This window comes from Streptopelia decaocto, assembly GCF_964273445.1.
Source record: "Streptopelia decaocto genome assembly, chromosome: 1".
NCBI lineage: Eukaryota > Metazoa > Chordata > Aves > Columbiformes > Columbidae > Streptopelia > Streptopelia decaocto.
The window spans coordinates 84,127,243-84,147,430 of record NC_138663.1 but is presented as its reverse complement, the minus strand read 5'-3'; the positions used below and the strand labels follow the sequence as shown (position 1 = coordinate 84,147,430).

Sequence of the window (20,188 nt, the reverse complement as noted above, 5' to 3'; positions counted from 1 at the left end):
GGGTTCATGTGCTAGAGGGAGAAACTGGAAATGAGGTTGGCTAGTTTTCCTACCCTAGAATGCAAGCACAAAGTGTCTCAGAGTGTCAAAACAATATACCGTTTCTCAACTTAGAGTGTCAGAATAGCTCTAAGCGTCAAGTGTGTGCAGTTCCTGTAGACAGAGGTTCACTTTAAAAGGGATTCCCCAAGCGTTGCCAGTGCCGTAGCCATAGAAGCAGGAGATAAAAATATTCATACAGAATCTGGGGGCAGGATTTGCAGCCCATGCTCCAGGGGGTCTGCTAGAAGCTCTGCAGTGTGCTACTGTGAAGTGAAGCTGGCTTATGTATACCTACAAAACTGGCTAAAATTCTGTGAATTAAGGATAAAAATATCCATTATTTGCCCTATGTTTCTTGCAGATGACATCCAGGTGGATAACTCCTGGGAACTCCCCCGGAGCTACTCTTCAGCTGCCTATAGCTCTGGATTCCCTTGGATATTTCTTTTATTAGTACCTGCCCTCGGGTACATATTCCATTTGTACCTCCATAGGCTGATTATTTTTCTTTTTTTCTTTTTAATATATCTCTAGTGTGGTTCCAGCATATCAAAGCCTCTCTTGTCAGAAAACTCCTACTTTGTAGTCTGAATGGTAATTAAACCACAGAAGGCATACCTGAAGTCCCTTGTGATTCTTTTCTGTTTGATGCCATCCATGGCACATGGATAACTCTTCAGTCCTTGCCTGGCAACTCTCCTGCACCACTCGTGACTGGTCACCAGTTTCACTTGGCTCTGGATCTATCACAGCGTCAGAGCCAGTACAGGCACATTGGCCCTGGATGAGGGCACAAGGTTAGTCACTCCCAGCAAACAGTGGCTAATTGTGTAGTTGTTTTCCTTTCCTCTAGGAAATGGATCTGTATTGTTTATGTTGAACTGCTGTCTCACTGCTCTATTTTCTACAGCTTATTTTTTACAAAAAAATCTGCTAATTTCTCCCAGACCGATTGCCTGGCACAGCCTCAGCTGAAGTTGCTTAAATGCATACAAATGATGTTATAAGGAGATTGAGGAGATGGTTTGATGAAAAGTAGCAGTATGGGGCAAAACTCCAGATGTGAATAACACAAGTCTGAGATCCCTTTGTTCTGGCCAAGGGTTTGGAGTGGCCTGTTGGGGATGGGTATCATTACTTATGGTGCTGTGAAAACAAAGGAGCAACACAACAGTGGGGCCAGTGTGGTGTTTCTGAAGACCAGTCTTTCTCAAGTACCACATGTTCTAGGGGAACCTAAGGCTGGCATGGACAATTCCTTTGCGGTACCTGGTGTTGGTGTATTCTTGTTTGTCCTCGTGTGTTTCCAGCCCAAATTCCTCCATGTGTACGCTAAAGGTAGCCAGTAGAGGCCGGCTGCTCTTCGTCCTTTGGTATCACTTGTCCTATGCTTGCTTGGGTCCTACCCATTTCCCATTGTTTGGTCAAGGGTTGAGCAGAAGCTGAGCCAAGGGTCAGTGACTTGGTTATGATATAGTTATCTTCAGTACTTTGTGCACCATTTTCCTCATCTACAGATGGAATACTAAGGCTTGTCTGATGAATAGGTAGCATGACAACATGGTTGAAGTCTGTAAAGTGCCTGGGGATCTTTGGATGCAGATACTTAATTATTCATAACTAAAGAGAAAAACTTTTGATGGTATTCTTTCCCTTGTTGTGCAGGATATCGGAGTGCTCTGCAGAACATAGATAGTCCACTGCAGCTAACTTGCCATCAGTGATGGTACACAGCACCTGAACTGACCCTAAAATTATTTAATGATTAACAGAAACATCTCTTTTATTTTCTAATGTATGATTTTCTGTATTTGTGAGCAATTCATGTCCCTGTTGCTCTTAAGCATGGGCAAAACAGTTGCTACTTGGACATTTGTTTAAATATTGCGTGAAAGTATCCATTATTTCTGTTTAATAATACTTAATGTTAAATTTTCAATCTGAAAGCATAAAAGATTTCAAAGTGCTTATTGGCCAATGTAACACAATACACAATGTGTATTCAATGTCCAGACTCAACAGCAAGATGGAACCACTGCTCACGGAGTAAAAAAAAACCTAGCTAAATAACAGTAAATTGCAGTACCAAGTAGCAGTTTACCTCCATAAATAAGTAAACTTGCTGTATTTTTATTGGGTGTAGTCCTGCTTTTTCACAAAGTAATGTCATCCTTACTGACTTTGTCCTTATTTTTGAATTGTTTGTGAAGGGAGAATGTCTTTGAATCATAACAGATCTGAGGGCGAGAGTGAAGTGTTTCCAGTACTGACACCTGGTCTTTGCTTTTCTACACAGCCTTCTAGGGTTAAATAGAGTGTCTGTAGCTTTACAGACAGGTTTCTGTTTATTTGCTCATTTTAATCTGGTGCTTTATCATGTCCTGTGGGTTCCAAGTGCTCATCTGAAGTCAGTTTAGTATGAAACAATACCTGAGCAAGTGAAGTTATACCTATAATTATCGTTACTTGAAATATTTTGGATGTCTTGCCAGTAAAAAAAAAAAAAAATACTTGAGGGTACCTACTCTAGCACCTAACAACTAAGAGACAGACAAGCAAAGAAGCATGTGAGGAGACAGGAAGGAACAGGAGTGGTAAACAACACTGGCTCTGGTCAAGGGAAATACGCTGAAATCGGCACGTAATACCCAGCTCTGGGTACAAGTGACCTGTAACTTTTCCCCTTGAAACTGAGAGAAGAAGTAGCGGAGGTGACTTGATGCAGAGGAGGGCAAACTAAGAATTTTAAAACTTCCTTTTTTATTGTGTCTTAGGAAAAAAAAAGAACACGGTGTGATTATTATTGCAAATTATTAACAATGATGCATTCCTGCGGGGCAGGGCTGCCCTCTTGTGTGACAAGTATGCACAGCTTGGGACTCGATGGCAGGAGGAGAGGGGTGGAGGTGGCAGGGGAATGGTATGTTCCCACTGAAATGACTGTGAAGTCTTCCAGGAAATTTAGGGGCTTGATAGTGTTTGATGCATGTTCAGCAAACCCAAAAGTCTCTGCTTGCTTTGGGCTTTTACTGTGGTATAGACAAGAGCCTTCTAGGAAATGTTCTGCAGCTTGGTGGAGAAGTCAGGCTTGAACTGGACTTCAGAGATCACCTAATGAAATAGGTCTCTAGTAGATGTTCTACAAACAGCTGTTATTATTATTTAAAGTGTGCTGTATAGCAGAAGACACATAACCTCATATGTCACTTATTTATTTATACCATTCCAGTTTATTCACTCATTAATGGTACAGTTAGGTACCATTGGCAATTCAGGAAGAAGCTTGTGAACTAGGAAATAAAGACCCTCATTAAATTCCCTTGGATACAAAATTCCTGTGACTGGACAAGGTCTGGGACACGATCAAAGGGTTTTTTTTTTTATTCACTTCTGCTTTACGCTATCCCTAAACCTGTCTTATCAGTCTTCTCTAAAATTTCCCATGGCTGTAATCTCAACAGCAGATACGTTCCTTAACATATCTGGGGACTTGGTCCTTCACAGTATCACAGTATGTTTGGGATTGGAAGGGACCTCAAAAGATCATCTAGTCCAATCCCCCTGCTGGAGCAGGAACGCCTAGGTGAGGTCGCACAGGAACATGTCCAGGTGGGTTTTGAATGTCTCCAGAGAAGGAGACTCCACAACCAAACTGGGCAGCCTGTTCCAGTGTTCTGTCACCCTCACTGAGAAGAAGTTTTTTCTCAAATTTAAGTGGAACCTCTTGTGTTCCAGCTTGATCCCATTACCCCTTGTCCTATCATTGTTTGCCACCGAGAAGAGCCTGGTTCCATCCTCGTGGCACTCACCCTTTATATATTTATAAACATTAATAAGATCACCCCTCAGTCTCCTCCAAACTAAAGAGACCCAGCTCCCTCAGCCTTTCTTCATAAGGGAGATGCTCCACTCCCTTAATCATCTTTGTTGCCCTGCGCTGACCCTCTCCAGCAGTTCCCTGTCCTTCTTGAACTGAGGGGCCCAGAACGGGACACAATATTCCAGATGCGGTCTCACCAGGGCAGAGTAGAGGGGAAGGAGGACCTCTCTCGATCTACTAACCACCCCCCTTCTAATACAGCCCAGGATGCCATTGGCCTTCCTGGCCACAAGGGCACAGTGCTGTCTCATGGTCATCCTGTTGTCCACCAGGACCCCCAGGTCCCTTTCCCCTACACTGCTCTCTAATATGTAATTTCCCAACCTATACTGGAACCTGGGGTTGTTCCTGCCCAGATGCAGGACTCTACACTTTCCCTTGTTAAATTTCATTAGATTATTCCCCGCCCAACTCTCCAGCCTGTCCAGGTCTCGCTGGATGGCAGCACAGCCTTCTGGCGTGTCAGCCACTCCTCCCAGCTTAGTGTCATCAGCAAACTTGCTGATAGTACACTCTATTCCCTCATCTAAATCGTTAATGAATATATTGAATAATACTGGCCCCAGTACTGACCCCTGAGGCACTCCACTAGATACTGGCCTCCAACTAGACTCTGCACCATTGACTACCACTCTCTGGCTTCTCTCCTTAAGCCAGTTTGCAACCCACCTCACTATTGTCTAGACCACACCTCCTCAACTTAGCTGTGAGGATGCTGTGGGAGACTGTTTCAAAGGCTTTACTGAAGTCAAGGTAGACCACATCCACCACTCTGCCATCATCCATACACCTTGTTACGTTCTCATAAAAGGCTATGAGGTTGGTCAAGCATGACTTACCCTTGGTAAAGCCATGCTGACCGCCCCTAATAACCCTCTTATCCTTGATATGCCTTGAGATGGCACCAAGGACAAGCTGTTCCATTACTTTCCCAGGGACAGAGGTGAGGCTGACAGGTCTATAATTACCCGGTTCCTCCTTCTTGCCCTTTTTGAAGGCTGGAGTGACATTTGCTTTCCTCCAATCCTCGGGCACCTCTCCCGTTTCCCAAGACTTGGCAAAGATGATGGAGAGCGGTCCAGCAATGACTTCAGCCAGCTCCCTCAGCACCCACGGATGCATCCTATCTGGACCCATGGATTTATGGATGTCCAGACTATTCAATTGCTCCCTAACCCAGTCCTCATCGACTAAAGCAAACTCCTCCATTGACCTGGCTTCATCCGGGGTCTCAGGGGTACAGGGCTCCCCAGGACAGCCTCCGGCAGAGTAGACAGAGACAAAGAAGGCATTCAGTAATTCTGCCTTCTCTGTATCTTCTGCCACCAGGGCACCCACCCCATTCATCAGTGGGCCTACATTGCCTCTGGTATTAGTTTTATCTGCTATGTATTTGAAAAAGTTCTTTTTGCTGTCCTTGACCCCTCTCACCAGCTGTAATTCTAAGGAGGCCTTGGCTATCCTAGCTGCCTTCCCACATCCTCTAACAGCAGCCTTATACTCCTCCCAAGTGGCCAGCCCCTGCTTCCATGACCTGTAAACTCTCCTCTTCTGCTTGAGCATACCCAACAGATCCCTATTCAACCACGCAGGCCTCCTGGCTCCCTTCCTTGACTTCCTACATGTGGGGATGCTCTGATCCTGAGCATGGAAGAAGCAATCCCTGAATGCCACCCAGCTACCTTGGGCCCCTTTTCCTTCAAGCAGTCTTGCCCATGGGATTTCCCCCAGCAATTGCTTGAAAAGGCCAAAGTTAGCACTGCTAAAGTCCTTGTTCCCTTTATCCACAGAACAACCATATTTCCAGTATTTCCACAGGAGCGTTGTGAAGATCAGCCTACTAAGGGCACTGAGAATTTGGGTACTGCAGTAGGAAGGACCATGCAGGCACTTCAGAAACATGTGATATTGGTCACCTGTGCATTCACATCAACATTAACACATACATGCAATTCATTCATGACTGCTTAAATTTTTGATATTGGATGTCTTTCTGCTTTAATGTTTTCAGTTGCTGGACCTGGGGTAGAGACAATACTGTTGTCATTCAACAGTCACCTTCTCATGAGTATTTAGTCCAAGAAAATATTTTACAGACGGTCCATAGCTGTGTTCATCCAAACAGTTTGGTTAATATTTCTGGATGATTCAAAGTACTTGTACCAATCAGGAAAGACTCACAAACTATTTCTATACGAGAAATGGCTTAAAAATTTTAAATGGTCTTATTTAATTTAATCTGCTTTTGACAGCGACATTAAGAATAATAAATGACACAATATGAATGTAACTAAGATACAATTGAACTTTACTTCAGGGCTAGTATTCCTCCTTCTCCCCTTGTTTGATCTCTTATCGCACATATATTTTTAAATTAAAATATATGACCTTGTAACTGCTAATTCAGAATTGCTACATATTATATTCAGAACCAGTCTGTATTCATTCTATATATCTTGTAGTGAATTTAGGGCACTATACTGCACATGCTACCAAATGTATGCTATCTTTTGTTTGCATGCAGATTGTGTAATCTCACTGCAGGTCACTGGCCTGCAAAGTGGCTCAGCACCTTGATCCTGCTGCCTACTTTTTTGTGCAAAGGGTGATATTAGTGATGTGTGTGTGTGTAATAAATGGACATGGGAAAGGCCAATTGTTAATTATCTCAAGGAAGTGTCAAAATATGCTGGATCTGAAACTAACTTAGTCTCTTTTTTTTTTTTCCTTTTCTCATTAGACTAAGCAGGTTAATCTGGTATTCCTAACCCTGCTCAGAATTAGTCTCTGCATGTAACTGTTCTGTATTTGTCATTCAGCAAAAAACAGCACTAGTGTCCTGGGAGGTCTGGCTGGGCATCCTTGCCCTCAGCAGACGCCTGCAGTTTTTCCTCCGGCACTGGGTCCAGGTCTGGCACTTTCTGCCCTGCCTTGGCGACTGTGAATCGGCTCATGCGCAGAGCTTCTTCATAGACCGGAGGAGTGTCTGATGTTGAGAGCGTCGCTGTTCCCTGCACAACGTTGTGGGAGTGTGCCACTGCTAATATCCTCCTGGCAGCAGGCCCAAATACGGAATGGAGAGCTGGAAGGGAGGAAAGAAAAGCTGTTCGCCTCATCCTGGAAGCACCAGGTGGTAAGAGGAGGACAAGTATATCTGCAGCCCTCAGGGCTTTTTCTCCCCACACCCTGAATATTTTCCTTTTCCTGGACCTCCATCCTTCACTATAAGGGGGGAGTGTTGAAACCTCATCAGCAACATCCCACAGTTACTCCTTCCTCAAATGCCACCAAGGCCCATAGCTGCCCTAATTCCACCCAAACATGTCTCACAGCTGATTCACCATCTGGCTGCATTTGCTATGTGAAGCCTGGTGAGCACTTTACCTTGTACTATGTACAGATGCTCTTTTCCCTGCATCTTGCCATGAACTTCCCTCTGCCAGCCTTAGGGTGCGACCATCTGGGCTTTTTACAGTGCAGCCCCTCACGTTGGGCTGTGCTGAAGTCCCCAGCCTGTCAAAGCCAACTCACAGGTAATGGTGCTCTGGAGGGTGCTGTCATGATCAAAAGCAATGACGGTGACCTCGTAGGGCTGAGGTCCCGATTCCTCCCCTGTCTGACGGCAATGAAAACAGCATCTCACACAGATGGAAACCAAGCCACACAGGAGCAGCAGCCCACCGATCACCACCACCACCCTGGAAATGGAGAGGATTACATTAGGACTGTAAGACTATGTTTGCAGGGGACCTTTAAGGTCTCACCCTGCTTGAAGTAGGTCTAATCTTAAAGACAGGCATGGTCATTTGGAGCCTTGTCCAGCAGAGTTTGAACAGTCTTCAGAGATGGAGATCCCATGTACCCGCTGGGCACCCGTTCCAGTGCTGCATCACCCTTGGGGGAAGCATTTTTATCTTCTGTCCAATCAGAATTTCCCTGGATGCATCTTGGCCAGTCACCTCATCTACTTCTGCAGGGCACCTCTGATAAGACTCTGTCTCTGTCTTTTCTGTAGATCCAATTTAGGGAGTGGAAAACTGCAATTAGGTTGCCCTCTTAGCCTCCTCCAGGCTGAACAAACCTGCTCCTTTCAGCCCCTCCACATACATCATATCTTCTGGACCCCTGACCATAATGGCTCTCTAGTGAACTTGCTCCATTTGTCAGACCAAGACTGGAATAAGACTAGACTACGTATTCCAGATGTGACCTCATGAGTGATAAGCACAGATGAAAAATCATATCTCTCAATCTACTGGCTATGCTCTTATTAATGCAGTCTCATAGATGTCCAACTACTATCAACATTTTTCATTTTTTCCTGTTGAGAATTACTAAGGAATCAGACTGAAATTACTTTAAAACAGGCATTTAAAAGGCATGTTCTGCCACAAATGCTTTATTAATACTTTTCACCTGACTAAATTAATATTTGTAATAAAAAAGGAGGCTGGCAAGTCAACATTTGTTAAAGATTACATGATAGTGAAGGGGTTGCCTTGCTAATGTAGATAATTAGAGTGTCCCAAGGGAAAGTGGGGGTGGCATCACACTGGAGCGGGTCACATTTAATGCCACTGTTTTGCTACTGGAATTGTCCAGTGATGCAGCTATTTAAAGTAAACATATGTCATCTTACCAGATATACCACAAGCGGTCCCACTCTGTACCTGAGCAGCTGAGGAGGAGAGGGTACAACACACAGTTAACCACAGAATGCCAAGTAAACGGGAAGATCCCTACTGCATGCTCTTCCAGCTCCCATCACACTCCTCATTTACATTTCAGCTTCTAAATGGCACAATGATGAGAAACTCATCATGCTTCTTGGAGGAGACAGTTGTCCAACTTCATCAGTCTCCCTGTTAGGTGAGTTTGCCCTCTCTTTGGCTTGATCTCTTTATTGTTTCCCTGATATTTGTGCCTGCTCAATTCTGTTTGTAAACCTTAGGGATCTGCATCATGTTATAATTTCTGAATTTCCCTTCTTTTATATATATTTTTCACAATTTAGTCCACCCAACCCTGACTGGGTTTTGTTTGTTTGTTGTTTTGTTTTTGTTTCTGACATTCTCTTTGGTTTCTTTCTGGCCCTGTGGATATATTTTGGATGCTGTGTTGTATGTTTCTTTAGTTTAGCTAGTAAACCTGCCTGTGCATTTTTAAAGACATTTTAGTCAAAAAAGAATCCTCCTAGACAATTTTTCACATTTGTTTTGTCTTGATTTCTGTTATTCCTATGACATCACCATTCTGTTATTCTTCAAATGACATCACCAAGAGGAATATTCACTAAAACACTATATTTAAAATCATTTTTCAAGGAAAGGTCAATTAAAAATTTATAATCTTAGTCAATCAAAATTACACCAGAAAGCTCTTAACCATTACAGTTATCCAAATCGGTAGCAGGAACAGTACCACATGATCAGTATGTTGAATAGATAGTAAATAATACATTTCACATTCAAAGCAATGGAAATTTTATGTGAGTTTTCACTAGTTGCAATTAAAGTAAGATTTTGTGTCAGCCACCATGTTGTAACACTGATGTCTACTGCCTTTGTCCTTCATTGTCTTCTTAAGAGAGTGCGAGATCAACAAATACTCACAGTTCAGTGTTGAGACAGCCTTCCTCACCCCTCACCTGGGGGAACTAGAAGGAGAAAAACAGACAAGACACAGGTAGAATGAATTCTTTGTCATAGGCAACTTTCATCTCTGTCACTAAATTATTACCAGTCTGAATCTCTTACAGTAAGGACTTATTGTTATGTATCTTCTGTTTTTTCCATCATATATTCTGCTGTAGATTTGAAGTTAGTGTGATACCAACTGCATTGTTTCATATGCTGACTTCCCATTACTATCCTACTTAGCACTGTTCCCAGCACAGACCCAGACTTACCTTCAACCTCACCAGTTTCCCTTTCCCCACAAAAGCCATGTCATGCTAGATGTAGATCCTTCTCCATGCTCATTTATTAAGAACCTTTAAATGTCGTGCTTTACACTATACCCACACTCGAATTTTGCTTTCTCCTGCCAGCACTCCTCCCCTTCTCATCCCTTTTCCTTGGCACCTTAACCTCTGCGTTACCCTCCCTGAAATAGCAGCAAGTATTCTTCTCTTCTGTGCGTTTGCCTTTTATATGTTTAGTTCTTTCTAGTATCAGGGAAATTATTGTGATTGTCAATTGCTAATACCCCTCCGTTGTTCCAAGGTAACTCCATAACTGAGCAGAGACCCCATAAAAAGGAATTCTTAGACTTACCTGTAAGAAACACCCTAAAACAAAGCAGATCATGACTCAGCTACGAATCCCAGTTGTGTGGTTCTGTGGCCTCTTGGTGTCTCAAGCTACTTGATGTCTTCGTGTCCTTTCTAGTTTCAGTTCATCCTCACCAATCCACTGACCAGGAGAAGGAGTAGATTCCTTGTTGTGCGTTGAATCTAGACTTTTCTTCCTCTTTGTGACCTCCCCTGGGCCTATTCTTCTCTGGCCTTCAGGTTTTTGCTTTCTCTCTTTCCCTCTCTGGCAATTTCTGTTTGTTTCTGCCTGTCTCCTTCTGTTATTTTCTTGTCCTGCTTCTCTCCCTTTTTTGAAGGGATCTCTAAAGCTTTCCAGTCAGATCAGGAGAAAAGTGGTGGCTACAAGTTCTTACTTTAGATGTTGTAGTAGTTCAGTGAAGGGCATAATGAGGTCTCTGCACACCTGACCCTTCCCTTCTGAGAGCAGAAAGGGTCTCTGAGTTTGTTCATTTCCAATTATTCCTCTCCCCGCCTCTACCCTGAGGGGGGTGGGTTGAAGGTCATGTTATTGACCTGTTTAAATGGAGTTCAGCTTCCTCTCCCTCCTCCACTACCTTTTCTGCTCCTGCACTCACATTAGCTATTGACTATAGCCATATGATCAACATCCAGAGTGTACGTTACAAGTGTAGTTATATGTGTATGAATGCAAGATATATACACATATATGCATATGCAACACCTCTCATATCTCCAATTTTAAGGCTCTGCAATCATTCCGCTTACCTGGTAGTACCCTGCTCTGTCAGTCCTGCAACTGTCAGTCTGTTTACTCACAGGTACCCCCAGTACTTTGCATCACAGGGCATACATGTTGATTCTCCTATTCTGGATGCTATTTGTTCTACAGGTGGTTACATTCGTAGGTTCTATTCAATGACCCATTCATTTTCTCTCTCGTAGAACTGCTTTAGATTTCTGTTACTGCTCGTGGCTATTCAGAATGTTACATGCATATAATTGTGTTCACCTTCTCCTTGAATAGCTGAGATAATAGAAAAAAATGCTCTGTAGTAATGTGTTACTATTTGTGTTTGTGAACCACCTGGGACTGGTGCATAAATATATGTTAAGGGCAGGAGAGCAACTAGAGAAACTTGTTGCCCCATGTTGCAGTCACAATGCGTTCACATTAAACTGGTGAATCATTAGCCTTCGTGATGCCTGTTAGAGTTGTAGAGCAGAACCAATGGATTCATGAACATTATGTATTCTCCCAAGGCAGGCTAAAAGCCATTTACCACTCTCTAATTATAAAAATGCACTATAAACATGCCTTAGCTTGAATTTCTTTATAATCTGTCTGTCTGTCTATCTATCTATCTATCTATCTATCTATCTATCTATCTATCCATACTAGTCTACTACTGGAAAAATATTTCTGAGTTCTGATGGACATACAAGAGACACAGAAACGTGAGCTAATAACTTTGTATTTACATGGGAATTGGCCAATATTATTTTTGTCTCCTTCTCCTTAAATTCTTTTGTGTATGATAGCAGAACTGTAAAATAGTCTTTCTTGTATGTACAGCTTTTAAAACTGGTGGGATTCAATGTGAATGAGTGCAAATTACCAGTGTTTTTCATGGGCTTTTTATTATCAGTGTGGCAATTCAATAGATTAGCACTTGATTTTTAACTGAAATTCAGTCTTACACAAATTTCATCAACTCTATGGATCAGGAGAAATATTTTAAAAAGGGATTAAAAAATACTCAAAAGAAAAAGCAGCACTGTGACACGAAACAGTGACCACTCCAAAAACACATCATAACTCATTCTTGCTGAAACTTATTGGTCATTCTTTTTCTATTTCTATGGCATTGCTATTAAAACTGTGTTTTCAGTAATCCACATATGGCCCTGCTAGCCTATCATCCAACAACAGTTGAAATTTCTCCACATTCATCTGGCATTTTGCCTCAATTATTTCAATATCTTATTCTCCTTTGTTTTACGTTATATTGAAATGACTTTTTCATATTTCCCGCTTGCCACCTTTCAAAAGTATTTAAAAATGTGATCAGAGTCTTACAGAACTGCTAAAACAAACAAAAATATCCCATTGTTGACTTTTCTCTGTTCTTTGCAATTGTTTACAATCTAAGGGTCCATTCCATAGTAAGCTTTGTGATTTGAATATGTCCTTTCTTGGATGACAGAGAAAGCAGACTGTGGTATGGACAGGAAATACTTCTGTTCTCTCTTCTTCTCTGTGCTGGTTTTGTGTTGAGGGATGTGTCTCAAGCTTGTTCTAACTTTTATTTCCTGGGTAGCATGATCCTAACTGGGAGTAAAACTTCTTAATGAGCTGAAAATTCCTGTTGTACCATGATGAGAATTGCTGCTTGTTCCCTGTTACTCTTCAAAGGAGTATTCCACTAGAGGCAGTTTGTTTAGCCATACCCAATACTTCCCCATGGGCATTTGGAAATGTAAAATATGGGGACACATTTGGGGGTCACGAGGACCTCTCATACTTTCGTGGGTGCACTGAGACATTGTCAAAGATTTCATGTATTTTATAGTGGATTATGATAATCCAAAAGGCTTCCATTGTTTGTGAAACAAAACCAGATTATTTGTGAATACACTGCGCATAAAGAAGCAGAACACTTCCCTTCCACATTTCATGTTCTTTCCACTGATGATATAAGGGTTGTTACCTCCTCTTGACAGAAAATGTGACAGAGAGTTCAAAAGCAGCAGCTGACTAGAGACAGGGAAATTAAGATTTAATGGTCTATATGTGTTTGCCTAGTTGCTGGAGTGTAAGTCACTGTGCTCAACTTTTCTACTCTAAGATAAAACTCTGGGAACGCCTTCTGCCCTGTACCAGGGGAGCCTGGATCTCCAGCAGCCTGGGATTGGCAGAGGCTGTCAAAGCCCCTAGTGAGACACAGCACTCAGGGTAGTATTCTGTGCTACCTGGTGTTCACCCTTTTTCCCAAATTAAGAGCTGGTGAGACCTTGAGCTGTGTGCAGTAAAGCCATATGAAATAAAACTGAAAGTTCAGGTCACCTTCCTGTCATTCTGCCAGCAGACCTAGAAATACCAGAAAAGTTTCTCCATCTTGTTCCTAGTGCTCAAAGCCTAAGGAAGCGTGGTGCACGTCCTCAGGGTGACAAGTTGGAAGCAACAGCAGCCTTAGTTCAATGGCATGGTGCTGTGCCCTGTTAATCACTCTTGCTAAAAGGAAGAAATTGTTGCACGTGACTTTGCCTGGATTGCTTTCAGGCCAGAGCTAGTCCAGGAGCAAAGCATCATACTCTGGTACGTGAACCTTCTACCCAGACTTCCCATTAGTTGAGGAGATTTCTTTGGCTCATTCCCTTTTCTAGTGCATAGTTGGAATGGCAGCTGGGAAACCTGGATTCGTTTGTTTGTGTCCTAAGAATGGGTAATGGCTGTTACAAGTCTATGTGCTACCGTGTTAGGAAAAGTGTGATGTGCTTACAAGCAATAAGCAAAGATCAGTATGTTTGTCACTTCATTTTACCTCCAGTCCTCCTGTGACACTTGAGAGACTGAGGAGCCCTTCAGGCTTAATTTACTGAATATTAATCACTGTATAATAAAGCCAGGAAACAACCCCTGCTGCTGAAAGTCTTTGAGGAATTGTTTAGACTTAATACAAAATTAATGTCATTTTCACTTTACCTCTCTTCTTCCTTCTTTTTCTTTCTGCAGAGTGGATGTACCCCCAAATTGGGTAACTCTATGCATCTGTTCCTGGAGCTGAGAACTGTGAGATATTTGTGCCCCACAGCATTTTTGCATGCAGGAGATTCAAATACTACTCTGGGACTCTGCTGCATGTAAACAACCCCCAGTATCGCTGTGTCATGAAATCCTTCAGTATGAGCCAGAAAACCCTTCTGACTTTTACATGAATCACCCTGTTCACTCCCAATGACACTGAATCATTTGACTCCATCCAGAACCTTATCCCTGTTTCTCCTGTGGGATCAACCAAACTTTTGAATTCTCCTGTAACCTTGCCAGAAATGACAGCAGAAGTGACATATGCAGACCTGAGGTTCACGACACTGGGAAAATCCCAGGACCAGGAGCTCCAGACTGCCAGAGCAAAAGGTAATGGTGGTGTTGGGGGACATTTCTCTCCAAGGCAAACTCTCACCTTGGAGAACACTTCTTTATCTGACACTCAGAGCAGGATGTCATCTGCCAAGAAGCATCATGGCTTCTTGGACCCCTTTGGGCTAAGAGGCAGGAGATAAAAAAGGAGGCAGGAGATTAAAAAGAATGTAAGAGTAGAGGATGTGGAAAATCTGTTTAGATTTGAGATGAGAGATACAATTAAGGTTGTGGGATACAGTTATGTAAAAATTATCCTGTTCCAGTTAGACATTAAGTGTCAGCTTCTGGAAGTTAGTGAAGTAATCTGCCTAAGGGATCTTGCCTTTCAGCTTTATTCATTTAAATCTGACTAACTGAAGTAAATGCTAGGGAAAAATATATTTTCTCTCAAGGGAAGGAATAGACAGACAAATACCTTTTATACTTAAATATCATAAAAAGTATGCTACATAGCTTCACAGAGGAAGGGAGGAATGTGGCTGATCCCAAATGTGTATTCTTCATGCTATGCATTAGTGCTTTATAATCGCTGTGTATTAAAGGTAGTAGCAAAGCACAGACGTGTTATATTCCAGCCTGACTAAACATCTGGAGATGAATTTGATAAATTTGTTAATAATCTAATGGATTAAAGAGCTCTTTATGAATAAGATTTGTGCTATTGGCTAGCTAGTGATTCTCACTTTTCTCACTCATTCTCTTTTTTGAGAGGTCCTTGAGTTTTACACTTGGAGCCTGAAGCTGAACTCCCAGTAATGTAGGAGGTTTCCTCTCAACTGTTTGGTTAAGGAGTTAGGGATCACAGGGGATAAAGGCATAAATACTGCAGGCTGGTATGCCATTTATTCATGTGGATGACTTTAACATAAGTATTCCCATGGGAATTTCATAGTGGAGTCTAATAAAAGAAAAGTCTTACATTGGAAGCAATCATTTCCTCTGTGTTTTGGGGCTCTGTGTGAATTTACATGGGTGTTTGCATCTGCCCACATTGCAAGAATGGGTGCGTACATTTCCAAGTGTGAGACTGTGTTTCTGTGTAGCTGCAGGTATGTGGTCTTGCTCTCGTCTGTATGCCCTAATTTCAGATTACTTTACAGGAACCTGTCTTTCATTGGTGACTGATTCTGAGGTTATTTTCTGAAAAGGTGAATTAAATGCTGATTTGGTGGTTTAGGCACTCAAAAGGAAAAATACCCCAATAGCTGGCTGCATGTGAAAATTTCAGCCACGTTGTCCAATTCATTTTCTCGTAAAAGCTCCTGTAAGCTAGTCTCCATCGCTTGCTCATTTCCCCCAGCTGCTAAGGAGGAATGGCCATAGCTAAACAATGAGACAATTTTCATAATGTAATGCCACATACAGGTCTGAAACTCATCAGTTCACTGGGCAGACTACTGGTGCAATGCATGAGCTGCAGATATAAAAATGAGACATGGCTGTTCTTGCTGCTTTCCTTCTTTTTGTCTATCCCAGATTCCCCTGGGCTGTCTTCTTGTTGGCGACTGGCTACAGTGGCTCTTGGGGTCTTCTGCCTAAGTTCAGTGGTAACTGCAGGAGTCCTGACTGCCAGGTGTAAGTATGGTCACAGCAGGGGTGCTCAGATTTCAGTAGGAACAACTAGATGTCTAGGAAATTAGTTAAAGAGAAGGATTAACCTAGGAGATTAATGACATTAAAAAGTGTCCCTTGCTGGAAGAGTTTCCCTACTCAAAAGATCCCCCAGCTTTTGACATCGGGATGTAGTATGTCTTATTCATAGTTGTGCACAATCTGTACGTGGGCCAAGTATATTCAGTCATGGGGAGGTACATGTGTCTTATGTGAGTTTATTCAGGTTGCATTGAGTAGTTTAGCTTTAATATTAATGGAACTATTTTATTCTTGTTTCACTGTGATTCAAGTAATCCTTGTTTGCCACCTTGTGCATGAAAGGGATGAAAACTTCACTCTGCAAAAGGCAATTATGGAAAGCCTCAGCCAGCAGCTGGAGCTCCTCCAGGCTCAGAATTTGAACTTGACAGAGACTGTAAAGCAACTTGCCACCTCTAGAGGTACATAGTTGGTTTTGTGGTTTTGTTTTTGTTTTAAAAAAGGAGTGTTTCTACGAGGTAAATTCATAGATGATACCATTCCATCTTTCACAGTCAGTTTCAATGAATTATAATTAATAATGTGATAGAAAATTCCTGTTGGCTTTGTCTGGAATGCTTTGAGTCCTCCAGACAGATTTGTTCTGTTATGCTGTAGTGGATGCAGCAGTGGAAAAACTGCTACTCTCTACCAAACACGATCATAATCTCTGGCTTTAACAGTTTACAGGCTATAGGCTGAGGGTATTATTTTCCTTGTGCAAAACAGTGATGTGGAAGTTTAATGATATGTGAGGTGAATATGCTAAATTATCATCTAGCAGAAGGAAAAGAATCATAATAAATTAATGTCATGTGAGAGAATGGCAAGGTTATTATCTTTGTAAATACTACATTTGAATTTGGTATAAACCAGAAGCTACTTGTAAGAATCAAGTTCACTGTGCTGTGCTATCTGTTACCATCCAGCATTAAGTCCTGGCATTCCCAGCTGGCACTGTTTTGTTACAATATAAAATGGTCATGCGAACTATAGAGCAATTAATATGATTCACCCCATAGTTAGAACCTAGTTCCCAGAAATATCAGAAATATTTTCTTTGGCAGGTCTTTTTTACTGCCTGTGATTATTTCAGTTTCCAACTAGAAATTGAGTTCCTCAAATGGTGCAAGAGTGAAAGAAAAACCCAACATTTTGAGTTCTTTCTGGTTTCAGTATTACTCAGGCTCCCAAAAGGCAGCTAACAGAATAATGTGGCAGAAAAAAGTCAAAGTGCAGATGTCAAAAAGGTATTTTCTTTTATAGCAATGGACTCATTATCTTACACTTTGGCTGGCCGTCACTGTCTGCGCACTGAATCCACAGCAGATACAAAATGCTACCAGGAAAATTAAATTGCCTTGTAAAGCATATAGAAGGGAAGAGCTGACTCTGATGTCAACAAGAAGTTAAAAATAAGTTCATGTAAATAGAGATGTACCCATATGACTGAAAGTCCAGTTTTCCTTTTCCGTCCACCTAGATCCACGTCTCTGAATATGGATCAACCTTCCAAATTTCCTCTATTTGTGTTTTACTAGCACCCTCCAGGTTTACTGGTCAGATTCAAAAAAGTCTTTATGGTTTCTTTTTCTGATTTTCATTTAGAAGTGTTTTTTCTGGTCTTCTGCTAACTGGATTTATTAAGTCTCCAATGAAGACATTAGTTTAGCTGCAGAATGAAGGAGGAATTGTTGCTCCTCTGTGATTGACTCTGCATTACTCTAGGGATCCTGCAGGGATCCACTAGACCACTAGAGACTGCTGTCACCAACAAGCCTTATCAGGTGTTTTTTTGTTTTCAAGGGCATAAATGTATTCCTTGTCCTAAGAACTGGCTACAGTATGGGGAGAACTGCTACCACTTTTCAAATGAATGGAAAACTTGGCAAGAAAGCAAGGATAGATGCTCAGCTCTGGAGTCCAGACTTCTTAAGATAGAGAGTAAGGAAGAGCTGGTAAAGATTTTTTTTTCTCCTTCTTACTAGTTTCACACTCTGCATTTTACTGTGGCCTGAACAGCCACTCCATCCTCACACTGGGCAGTATGCTATGGCATGCATGTGCTGGACCAAGTGGCAAAAACTGTCCATGCCTCTTTGGAGCCTCTCTACCTGTACTGTGGCTGCACCCTCCCTAGTACATCTCTTCTGACTGCAGGGAAGTGAACTGAGACACACCAGCTTGGGCCTACATAGAGATCTTCATCTCAGAGCAAATATAACTGAGCTAGTGCTGGACGGCAACTCTTTTGTTGTCCTGCTGGAGAAAACTGGCTAGCAAACATCAGAATCCTGGCCTTCAGCTTCATGCTGTCCACAACTAGAAAGTCTGCTGGCTTGGCCTGCCCCCTGGTCTAGTCTTCCACATGATGAAGCAGCAGATAAAGCATTGACAGAAGAGTTCTTCTCTGTGAAGAACTCAGCTCGCTTTCATTTCCTTCTCTCCTTTTCCAATAGGCCATTATGACTGAAGCAGGGATGTGATTCATAGGCTTTGCATTTATTTCCATACAGGACTTCACCACGGAATCAGCACAGTCTTACAGTTCTTACTCCTTCTGGATTGGGCTGTCTCGCAATGGATCGGAGGGGCCCTGGCTTTGGGAGGATGGATCAGGTTTCTCCCGTGATCTGTAAGTCGATGCACAGATAGGAGCAGACCATGTCCAGGCGTATTTATTACGGGCCAGAAACAGCAAACTTTAAACATCACTCAGTAATCACCTGTCCCCTCACCTGCTTGCCAGCAGACAGGTTACCCATCACTCACACTTATCAGCCTAGGCAAGCCCCCATCAGAGATCTTGTATTCTGTTGTGGGTCAAATGGGTAGCAGCAGTCAGGAATTACTGTATCAGCCTGTTACTTTTTCCATTAATATATCTGCTCTTTTTTCACAGGTTTCAGCTCCAACGAGCCAGCTCAAGTCCTTTCCTAGATTGTGTGTGGTTTCAAGGTGCAAACATAGACACTGCACGGTGCAGCGAGTACAAATTTTACATTTGTGAGAAAGTGGTGGATCCTGCCATGGTTGAGCAAGTCAGCTACTTGGAGAGGCACTAGTGTGCAGGGCTCTGCAGGGAGCCCTGTCCTGGGATATGCCACTGTGGGAGCGAGTTCTGCCCCAGGGCTTGTCCAGGGTTTGTGACAGAGAAAACTAGTCTGAGCTCAGGTTAATGTAACATCACGGATAATCTAAGCTGAACTTGCCCTCCGGTGATGCACAACAGCCAGACTCCTCTTGGGCTTTTTCTTCAACAACTTAATTCCCTCTTTCTTCTTTTAACCTTTGCATTCTTGTGTAATGACTTCGATCCACTCCTCATAAATTCCTTTCTAAATGAAACAAGAATAAGTATATGATTACAGAACTTTACTTTAAAGATTCATACCTATCTCCCAGAAACAGGAATCAACAAATGTTTGTTAGAGCAACAGATCGTGTTTTCAAAATCCATCCATTGGGTATTCACAGATGTGAGCTCCCAGTTTACAACACATTTCCAAATATTTAATTTCACTCCCCACCAACTGATAACTAGAAAGTGCAACAGAATCAGAGCCTGCATTAAAAGACAAATAAATGTATATATAATTCTCCTAGTTAGAGAGAAAAGCTTTCAAATGGGATTATATGCCTTATGGGTCAAAGAACAGAAGGTAAATGCAGAACACATCTTTAATGAGGAAAGTCAGCAACATTTAATGCCCAGGAATGCCAGTCCAGCTGCTAGTGGATTGTTCTGCTGCATTGTGTGTTAGGGGGAAGGTGCATTCCTCTAAGGCATCTGTCTTGATAATTATCCATGCCACATCTGATCCAGTTCTTCGATTTCTAAAATCCATTTTCCATTCTGTTGCAGAATTTCACAAATGAAATAACTATTGCTGCTACTGACCTTTTCTGTGTAGTGTGTCTTTTTCATAAGTCACTGTGCAGTAGGCTCAACAACCATCAAATACAGGGTCTTTAATGATGCAAAACCTCCTGCCACTTCACTGCCGTTTAAGAGGCTGTTCAAAGAGAAGACTGCATCAGAGAGAGCATCTCTCTCTATGGCACTAGCAAACAATAGAGATCTTTGAAATCTCCCAGGAGCAGTCAAGTTTATCTTTTGTTTCTGTGTATATTTTGCACTAATTTGAGCCTTTCAATGAAAATTGAACTGTAAGTTGGGGAAGGTGTGGGTATTTAATTTAAGCCACTTTCCATT

At 42.2% G+C, this 20,188-nt stretch overlaps 2 protein-coding genes across 5 annotated transcripts; one reads left to right on the top strand and one right to left on the bottom strand.

Moving 5' to 3' along the window:
- The first annotated feature begins 213 nt into the window (after positions 1-213).
- On the top strand, positions 214-19,872 carry LOC309436672 (oxidized low-density lipoprotein receptor 1-like). 4 transcript variants are annotated; one of them, XM_082046036.1, is made up of 7 exons: positions 214-839; positions 13,930-14,334; positions 15,817-15,915; positions 16,245-16,394; positions 17,779-17,930; positions 18,489-18,607; positions 18,875-19,872. In XM_082046036.1, the coding sequence occupies exons 2-7, from the start codon at positions 14,247-14,249 to the stop codon at positions 19,035-19,037; spliced, it is 771 nt and encodes a 256-aa protein (XP_081902162.1). In that variant the 5' UTR covers positions 214-839; positions 13,930-14,246; the 3' UTR covers positions 19,038-19,872. The 4 variants fall into 4 exon arrangements, with proteins under 4 accessions (XP_081902162.1, XP_081902161.1, XP_081902160.1 ...); XM_082046035.1 differs by lacking the exon at positions 214-839 and adding an exon at positions 6,867-8,791; XM_082046034.1 differs by lacking the exon at positions 214-839 and adding an exon at positions 13,403-13,512.
- Positions 6,748-10,274, bottom strand: TMEM52B (transmembrane protein 52B). Its single transcript, XM_082046134.1, has 5 exons — positions 10,198-10,274; positions 9,535-9,578; positions 8,562-8,600; positions 7,454-7,620; positions 6,748-7,004 (listed from the first exon to the last, which is right to left on the bottom strand). The coding sequence occupies exons 1-5, from the start codon at positions 10,228-10,230 to the stop codon at positions 6,754-6,756; spliced, it is 534 nt and encodes a 177-aa protein (XP_081902260.1). The 5' UTR covers positions 10,231-10,274; the 3' UTR covers positions 6,748-6,753.
- Positions 19,873-20,188: the final 316 nt, after the last annotated feature.

Coding starts and splice junctions, on each gene's coding strand:
- TMEM52B (XM_082046134.1), bottom strand. CDS start 10,230: ATGATCTGCTTTGTTTTAGGGTGTTTCTTACAG. Junction 9,579..10,197: donor TTTTAGGGTGTTTCTTACAG/GTAAGTCTAAGA, acceptor TTCTCCTTCTAG/TTCCCCCAGGTGAGGGGTGA. Junction 7,621..8,561: donor GACCGCTTGTGGTATATCTG/GTAAGATGACAT, acceptor CTCCATTTCCAG/GGTGGTGGTGGTGATCGGTG.
- LOC309436672 (XM_082046036.1), top strand. CDS start 14,247: ATGACAGCAGAAGTGACATATGCAGACCTGAGGTTCACGACACTGGGA. Junction 14,335..15,816: donor CCAGACTGCCAGAGCAAAAG/GTAATGGTGGTG, acceptor TGTCTATCCCAG/ATTCCCCTGGGCTGTCTTCT. Junction 16,395..17,778: donor GCAACTTGCCACCTCTAGAG/GTACATAGTTGG, acceptor TTTGTTTTCAAG/GGCATAAATGTATTCCTTGT.